Here is a 10,000-nt window from a genome sequence, read left to right as displayed (position 1 = left end):
CAGAGGTGTACTTATAACCATTTTTTAGACAAATCATTAGGGGTGGCAAATTAATGCACTTTAAAACTTAAAAAGAACAATGTTAATAAAGTTGTTCTTTGTTATAAGTTGATCTCCATATTTGTTTTATTTTCTTAACTATTAATAAGTACACCATTTTATGCAAAGGTGTACTAATAACAATTTTCTAGACAAGTCAATAGGGGTGACAAATGAATGCACTTTAAAACTCTAAAAAAAGTTGTTCCTTCTTATAAGTTGATTTATATATTTTGTTTATTTTCTTTACTATTAATAAGTATACCATTTTATGCAGAGGTGTACTCATAACAATTTTCTTGAAAAATCATTAGGGGTGGAAAATTAATGCACTTTATAATTCTATAAAAACAATGTTAATAAAGTTGTTCCTTGTTTTAAGTTAATCTCTGTTTATTTTCTTTACTAATAAGTATACCATTGTATGTAGAGGTGTACTTATAACCATTTTTTAGACAAATCATTAGGGGTGGCAAATTAATTCCCTTTAAAACTCTAAAAAAAAGTTGCTCCTTCTTATAAGTTGATCTATATATTTTGTTTCTGCTCTTTACTATTAATAAGTATAGCATTTTATGCAGAGGTGTACTCATAACAATTTTCCAGACAAGTAAATAGGGGTGGCAAATTAATGCAATTTAAAACTTAAAAAAAAACAATGTTAATAAAGTTGTTCCTTGTTATAAGTTGATCTCTATGTTTATTTTCTCGACTATTAATGAGTATACCATTTTATGCAGAGGTGTACTTATAACCATTTTTTAGACAAATCGTTAGGGGTGGCAAATTAATGCAATTTAAAACTTAAAAAAAAACAATGTTAATAAAGTTGTTCTTTGTTATAAGTTGATCTCCATATTTTTTTTCTTTTCTTTACTATAAATAATCCATCCATCCATCCATTTTCTACCGCTTATTCCCTTTCGGGGTTGCGGGGGGCGCTGGCGCCTATCTCAGCTACAATCGGGCGGAAGGCAGGGTACACCCTGGACAAGTCGCCACCTCAATAAGTACACCATTTTATGCAGAGGTGTACTTATAACAATGTTTCTTATAACCATTTTACAGAAAAATCATTTGGGGTGTCAACAAAAAAAAAAATCTATTTTTAAATTAATTGCAATTCTTATTTGTAATTATTCTTAATTGATTATATATTGTCCATGTTTTTCAGTTCCAACGTTAAATATCTTGTCTTTGCAGTCTATTCATAAGTTGAAAAGGATTTGCAAATCATTGTATTCTCTTTTTATTTACCATTTACACAACGTGACAACTTCACTGCTTTTGTATTTAATGGATTGTACTGCACGCTGCCGGATTGTGTCCCCTGCCAGATTGTGGACGAGCTGAGAGAGCAGATCCTCAAGCTACGCTTCCCGCATCGCGTTCAAAACAAAGAGGCCACGCCCAAGACCAAGAGGAAGGCCGCGGGGCACCCGTCGCCGTCCAAGTCGCCCTCGCTCTCCGCTCCCAAGCAGGCGCTGTCGGACCGCCCGTGTGTGGTGGTCCTCAACAAGCCCCTGGAGAAGCTGCTCATTCGGTCAGTAAAGCTAAAGGAATGACTTTTTTTTTTTTTAATCCTAATGTCATTCATTATAGACCAGGGGTGTCCAAACTTTGGCCACTAAGGGCCACACATTGAAAAATGAAAGCATGTGGAGACCATTGTGATATATTTCATTTTTAAAACCATTACAATACAGTGTATAGATTTATTTAACAGTTTAAGACTCCTCAAGTTTTGATCCTTGAGACCCAAAAAAAGGTAAAAAAAAAAGTAATTTATTAAAAAAATTCAACTCTTTTAATCTGTTCTTTAATATTTTATGCCCTTTTTGTTAAAGAAAACCCTTAATGGCAAAAACACTTATGAAAAATTATACATGATTTTTAAAAAATATTTTTTTTACTTTAAATGCTTAAATCTTTAGCTCAACTTCAAGTTTTTTGTGTTTATACTTTTTTTTAAATTTTTTTTTCCTGTTTTTTTGAGCCATGACAGTTTTTAGGAAAAAAAATAGAAAGATCCCAAGTGTTAAAAATAAGTCATACATTATTAAATTTTTGGGAATTTTTTTTTTACATTAAATGCTTAAATCTCGAGACCAACTTCGTTTTCTGTGTCAATTATACGTTTTTTTAATGATTTTTTTCATGTTTTCTTTTGTTAGTTTAATGCTGTTTTTTTTTTTCACAGAACACCTTTTTTAATGGCAAACACGGTAAATGTACAACATTTTTCCACAAAAAACACTTAAAAGTGGAATATTTGATGTGAAGTAATCGGAGCCTTCAATATGTTAATTATTTAAAACAACATTAATTTTGATTAATTATTATTTTTTGTGCAATGACAGTTTTAAGAAAAAAACCCAACTAAAAGTCTCAGGGACCCAAAACTGTTCAAAATAAGTCATACATTATTTTTTAAATTTTTTTTTTTACTATAAACGCTTAAATATCTGGATCAACTTCAAGTTTTATATGTCTATTATACCTTTTTATGATTTTTTTTCATGTTTTCCTTTGTTTAATGCAGTTTTTTGTTATAGAACAGTTTTTTAATGGAAAACAGTAATTATGTAACATTTTCCCACTAAAAACCCTGTCAAAGTGGAATATTTAATGTGATGTCATCGGAGCCGTCATTAATTTAAAACATTCATTTTGATAATTTTTTATTTTTTGAGTCCTGACAATTTTCAGAAAAAAACCCCACAAAAAATCTCAGGGATCCAAAAGTATTCAAAATAAGTCATACATTAGTTTATTTTCAATTTTTTTTTACTTTAAATGCATAAACCTCAAGATCAACTTAGAGTTTGTATGTCAATTATACCTTTTTTTTTTTTTTTTTTATGTTTTCTTTTGTTTGTTTAATGCTGTTATTTTTGTTATATAACACTGTTTTAATGTCAAACACAGTAAATATGCAACATTTTCCCACAAAAAACACTTAGAAGTGGAATATTTGATGTGAAGTCATCGGAGCCTTCAATAATTTAAAACAACATTCATATTGATAATTTTTTATTTTTTGAGTCATGACAGTTTTCAGAAAAAAAACACTAAAAATCTCAGGGATCCAAAACTGTTCAAAATAGGTCATACGTTATTGTATTTATTTATTTTTTACTATAAACGCTTAAATCTCTAGATCAACTTCAAGTAGTCGATGTAGTTTGTACCTTTTTATGATTTGTTTCATGTTTTCTTTTGTTTGTTTCATGCTGTTTTTTGTTACAGAACACTTTTTTTAATGGCAAACACAGTAAATATGCATAATTTTCCCACAAAAAACCCTGTCAAAGTGGAATATTTGATGTGAAGTCATCGGAGCCGTCAATAATTTAAAACATTCATTTTGATTAATTTTTATTTTTTGAGTAATGACAATTTTCAGAAAAAAAACACAAAAAATCTCAGGGATCCAAAAGTGTTCAAAATAAGTCATACATTAGTTTATTTTCAATTTTTTTTTTTACTGTAAACGCATACACCTCAAGATCAACTTCAAGTTTGTATGTCAATTATACCTTTTTTTTTATAGGATTTTTTCATGTTTTCTTTTGTTTGTTTAATGCTGTTATTTTTGTTATATAACACTGTTTTAATGTCAAACACAGTAAATATGCAACATTTTCCCACAAAAAACACTTCGAAGTGGAATATTTAATGTGAAGTCATCGGAGCCTTCAATAATTTAAAACAACATTCATATTGATAATTTTTTATTTTTTGAGTCATGACAGTTTTCAGAAAAAAAACACTAAAAATCTCAGGGATCCAAAACTGTTCAAAATAGGTCATACATTATTGTATTTATTTATTTTTTACTATAAACGCTTAAATCTCTAGATCAACTTCAAGTTGTGTATGCCGATTGTACCTTTTTATGATTTTTTCATGTTTTCTTTTGTTTGTTTAATGCTGTTTTTTGTTATAGAACACTTTTTTAAAATGGCAAACACAGTAAATATGCATAATTTTCCCACAAAAAACCCTGTCAAAGTGGAATATTTGATGTGAAGTCATCGGAGCCGTCACTAATTTAAAACATTCATTTTGATTCATTTTTATTTTTTGAGTCGTGACAATTTTCAGAAAAAAACCCACAAAAAAATTTAGGGATCCAAAAGTGTTCAAAATAAGTCATACATTAGTTTATTTTCATTTTTTTTTACTTTAAACGCATAAACCTCTAGATCAACTTCAAGATTTGTATGTCAATTATACCTTTTTTTTTAAGGATTTTTTCATGCTTTCTTTTGTTTGTTTAATGCTGTTTTTTTGTTGTATAACACTTTTTCTAATGACAAACACAGTAAATATGCATAATTTTCCCACAAAAAACCCTGTCAAAGTGGAATATTTGATGTGAAGTCATCGGAGCCCTCAATAATTTAAAACATTCATTTTGATTAAGTTTTTTTTTTTTTGAGTCATGACAGTTTTCAGAAAAACCCCCACAAAAATCTCAGGGACCAAAAGTGTTCAAAATAAGTGATACATGATTTTATTTAATTTTTTTTTACTCTAAACGCATAAATCTATGGATCAACTTCAAGTTTTGTATGTCAATTATACCTTTTTTTTAAAGGATTTTTTCATGCTTTTTTTTGTTTGTTTAATGCTGTTTTTTGTTACATAACACTTTTTTTAATGTCAAACACAGTAAATATGCAACATTTTCCCACTAAAAACACTTCAAAGTGGAATATTTGATGTGAAGTAATCGGAGCCTTCAATAATTTAAAACAACATTCATATTGATAATTTTTTATTTTTTGAGTCATGACAGTTTTCAGAAAAAAAACACTAAAAATCTCAGGGATCCAAAACTGTTCAAAATAGGTCATACATTATTGTATTTATTTATTTTTTTACTATAAACGCTTAAATCTCTAGATCAACTTCAAGTTGTGTATGTCGATTGTACTTTTTTATGATTTTTTTCATGTTTTCTTTTGTTTGTTTCATGCTGTTTTTTGTTATAGAACACTTTTTTTTAATGGCAAACACAGTAAATATGCATCATTTTCCCACAAAAAACCCTGTCAAAGTGGAATAATTTAAAACATTCATTTTGATTAATTTTTATTTTTTGAGTAATGACAATTTTCAGAAAAAAAAACACAAAAAATCTCAGGGATCCAAAAGTGTTCAAAATAAGTCATACATTAGTTTATTTAAAAATTTTTTTTTTACTTTAAACGCATACACCTCAAGATCAACTTCAAGTTTGTATGTCAATTATACCTTTTTTTTTATAGGATTTTTTCATGTTTTCTTTTGTTTGTTTAATGCTGTTTTTTTGTTACATAACACTTTTTTAATGTCAAACACAGTAAATATGCAACATTTTCCCACAAAAAACACTTCAAAGTGGAATGTTTGATATGAAGTAATCGGAGCCTTCAATAATTTAAAACAACATTCATATTGATAATTTTTTATTTTTTGAGTCATGACAGTTTTCAGAAAAAAAAACACTAAAAATCTCAGGGATCCAAAACTGTTCAAAATAGGTCATACATTATTGTATTTATTTATTTTTTACTATAAACGCTTAAATCTCTATAAACGCTTAAATGTCGATTGTACCTTTTTATGATTTTTTCATGTTTTCTTTTGTTTGTTTCATGCTGTTTTTTGTTATAGAACACTTTTTTTAAGGGCAAACACAGTAAATATGCATAATTTTCCCACAAAAAACCCTGTCAAAGTGGAATATTTGATGTGAAGTCATCGCAGCCGTCACTAATTTAAAACATTCATTTTGATTAATTTTTTTTTTTTGAGTCGTGAAAATTTTCAGAAAAAACCCACAAAAAATTTTAGGGATCCAAAAGTGTTCAAAATAAGTCATACATTAGTTTATTTTCAATTTTTTTTACTTCAAATGCATAAACCTCAAGATCAACTTCAAGTTTTGTATGTCGATTGTACCTTTTTATGATTTTTTCATGTTTTCTTTTGTTTGTTTAATGCTGTTTTTTGTTATAGAACACTTTTTTTTAATGGCAAACACAGTAAATATGCATAATTTTCCCACAAAAAACCCTGTCAAAGTGTAATATTTGATGTGAAGTCATCGGAGCCGTCACTAATTTAAAACATTCATTTTGATTAATTTCTATTTTTTGAGTCGTGACAATTTTCAGAAAAAAACCCACAAAAAATTTTTGGGATCCAAAAGTGTTCAAAATAAGTCATACATTAGTTTATTTTCATTTTTTTTTACTTTAAACGCATACACCTCAAGATCAACTTCAAGATTTGTATGTCAATTATACCTTTTTTTTAAGGATTTTTTCATGCTTTCTTTTGTTTGTTTAATGCTGTTTTTTTTGTTGTATAACACTTTTTTTAATGTCAAACACAGTAAATATGCATAATTTTCCCACAAAAAACCCTGTCAAAGTGGAATATTTGATGTGAAGTCATCGGAGCCCTCAATAATTTAAAACATTCATTTTGATTAAGTTTTTTTTTTTTTGAGTCATGACAGTTTTCAGAAAAACCCCCACAAAAATCTCAGGGACCAAAAGTGCTCAAAATAAGTGATACATGATTTTATTTAATTTTTTTTTACTCTAAACGCATAAATCTATGGATCAACTTCAAGTTTTGTATGTCAATTATACCTTTTTTTTAAGGATTTTTTCATGCTTTTTTTTGTTTGTTTAATGTTGTTTTTTGTTACATAACACTTTTTTTAATGTCAAACACAGTAAATATGCAACATTTTCCACTAAAAACACTTCAAAGTGGAATATTTGATGTGAAGTCATCGGAGCCTTCAATCATTTAAAACAACATTCATATTGATAATTTTTTATTTTTTCAGTCATGACAGTTTCAGAAAAAAACACTAAAATCTCAGGGATCCAAAACTGTTCAAAATTGGTCATACATTATTGTATTTATTTATTTTTTACTATAAACGCTTAAATCTCTAGATCAACTTCAAGTTGTGTATGTCGATTGTACTTTTTATGATTTTTTTCATGTTTTCTTTTGTTTGTTTCATGCTGTTTTTTGTTATAGAACACTTTTTTTTAAGGGCAAACACAGTAAATATGCATAATTTTCCCACAAAAAACCCTGTCAAAGTGGAATATTTGATGTGAAGTCATCGGAAGCTGTCAATAATTTAAAACATTCATTTTGATTCATTTTTATTTATTTTTTGAGTCATGACAGTTTTCAGAAAAAAACCCACAAAAAATCTCAGGGATCCAAAAGTGTTCAAAATGAATCATACATGATTTTATTTAAATATTTTTACATTAAACGCATAAATCTATGGATCAACTTCAAGTTTTGTATGTCTATTATACTTTTTTTTTTAGAATATTTTTCATGTTTTCTTTTGTTTGTTTAATGCTGTTTGCTACAGAACACTTTTTTATTGGCAAACACAGTAAATATGCAACATTTTTCCACAAAAAAACACTTCAAAGTGGAGTATTTAATGTGAAGTAATAGGTCAATTATTTAAAACAAAACTGATTCATTATTACTGTATTTTCCCGACTATAAGTCGCGTTTTTTTTGTAGTTTAGCCGGTGGTGAGACATGGCAAAACTATAAACAAACAAAAAAAATGTTTATTTTATTTTTATTTTTATTCTTTTATTTTTTTGTTTTAGCCGGGTCTCACCCCCCGCTGGACTGTGGAGAAGACTGCGACTTATAGTCCAAAAAATACGGTATTTTGTGAGCGGTGACAGTTTTAAAGAAAAACAAATGGTGTAATTAGTCAACATTGCAACTTTTTCTCATTATATTTTACCTATAAGCTTATTTATTCCATTCTTTTATGATTTTTTTAATGTTTTCTTTTGTTTGTTAATGCTGTTGTTTGCTACAGAACACTTTTTTTATTGGCAAACACAGTAAATATGCAACATTTTTCCATAAAAAAACACTTCAAAGTGGAGTATTTGATGTGAAGTAATAGGTCAACTATTTAAAACAAAACTCATTCATTATTACTGTATTTTCCGGACTATAAGTCGCGTTTTTTTTTTGTAGTTTAGCCGGTGGTGAGACATGGCCACACTATAAACAAACAAAAAAAACAAAAAAAAAAAGTTTATTTTATTTTTATTTTTATTCTTTTATTTTTTTTGTTTTAAGCCGGGTCTCACCCCCCGCTGGACTGCGGAGAAGACTGTGACTTATAGTCCAAAAAATACGGTATTTTGTGAGCGGGGACAGTTTTTAAAGAAAAACAAAATGGTGTAATTAGAGTCAACATTGCAACTTTTTCTCATTATATTTTACCTATAAGCTTATTCATTCCACTCTTTTATGATTTTTTTCATGTTTTCTTTTGTTTGTTAAATGCTGTTGTTTGCTACAGAACACTTTTTTTATTGGCAAACACAGTAAATATGCAACATTTTTCATAAAAAAAACACTTCAAAGTGGAGTATTTGATGTGAAGTAATAGGTCAACTATTTAAAACAAAACTGATTCATTATTACTGTATTTTCCGGACTATAAGTCGCGTTTTTTTTTTTTTTTGTAGTTTGGCCAAGGGTGAGACATGGCCACACTATAAACAAAACAAAAAAACATGGTCATTTAAAACAAAACTGATTCATTATTACAGTATTTTCCGGACTGTAAGTCGCGTTTTTCTTTTTTTGTAGTTTGGCCAAGGGTGAGACATGGCCACACTATAAATATACAAAAAAAAAAAAAAAAAAAAAACATGGTCATTTAAAACAAAACTGATTCATTATTACTGTATTTTTCGGACTATAAATCACATTTTTTTTTGTAGTTTGGCCAAGGTGAGACATGGCCAAACTATAAACAAACAAAAAAAAAAACATGGTCATTTAAAACAAAACTGATTCATTATTACTGTATTTTTCGGACTATAAGTCACGTTTTTTTTTTGTAGTTTGGCCAAGGGTGAGACATGGCCAAACTATAAATATACAAAAAAAAAACAACCAAAAAAACATGGTCATTTAAAACAAAACTGATTCATTATTACTGTATTTTCGGACTATAAATCACTTTTTTTTTTGTAGTTTGGCCAAGGGTGAGACATGGCCAAACTATAAACAAACAAAAAAAAAACATGGTAATTAAAACAAAACTGATTCATTATTACTGTATTTTTCGGACTATAAGTCACGTTTTTTTTTGTAGTTTGGCCAAGGGTGAGACATGGCCACACTATAAACAAAACAAAAAAACATGGTCATTTAAAACAAAACTGATTCATTATTACAGTATTTTTCGGACTATAAGTCACGTTTTTTTTTTTGTAGTTTGGCCAAGGGTGAGACATGGCCAAACTATAAATATACAAAAAAAAAAAAAAAAAAAAACATGGTCATTTAAAACAAAACTGATTCATTATTACTGTATTTTTCGGACTATAAATCACGTTTTTTTTTTGTAGTTTGGCCAAGGGTGAGACTGGCCACACTATAAACAAAACAAAAAAACATGGTCATTTAAAACAAAACTGATTCATTATTACAGTATTTTTCGGACTATAAGTCACGTTTTTTTTTTTGTAGTTTGGCCAAGGGTGAGACATGGCCAAACTATAAATATACAAAAAAAAAAAAAACATGGTCATTTAAAACAAAACTGATTCATTATTACTGTATTTTTCGGACTATAAGTCACGTTTTTTTTGTAGTTTGGCCAAGGGTGAGACATGGCCAAACTATAAATATACAAAAAAAAAACAAAAAAAAAAACATGGTCATTTAAAACAAAACTGATTCATTATTACTGTATTTTTCGGACTATAAATCACGTTTTTTTTTGTAGTTTGGCCAAGGGTGAGACATGGCCAAACTATAAACAAACAAAAAAAACAACAAAAAAAAAACATGGTCATTTAAAACAATTCATTATTACTGTATTTTTCGGACTATAAGTCACGTTTTTTTTTTTTGTAGTTTGGCCAAGGGTGAG

General features: G+C 28.2%; 1 protein-coding gene across 1 annotated transcript in view; it reads left to right on the top strand.

Annotated features, from left to right (window-relative positions):
* Positions 1-10,000, top strand: part of szt2 (SZT2 subunit of KICSTOR complex) — a 222,500-nt gene that overhangs the window by 29,946 nt on the left and 182,554 nt on the right. The window contains exon 15 of the mRNA XM_061887771.1: positions 1,377-1,601. Within this exon, the coding sequence (XP_061743755.1) occupies positions 1,377-1,601 (225 nt within the window). The remainder of the gene's footprint in view (positions 1-1,376; positions 1,602-10,000) is intronic.

This window comes from Nerophis ophidion, linkage group LG26 (genome assembly GCF_033978795.1).
Source record: "Nerophis ophidion isolate RoL-2023_Sa linkage group LG26, RoL_Noph_v1.0, whole genome shotgun sequence".
Taxonomy (NCBI): Eukaryota; Metazoa; Chordata; class Actinopteri; order Syngnathiformes; family Syngnathidae; genus Nerophis; species Nerophis ophidion.
This window is presented reverse-complemented; position numbering and strand designations above follow the sequence as displayed.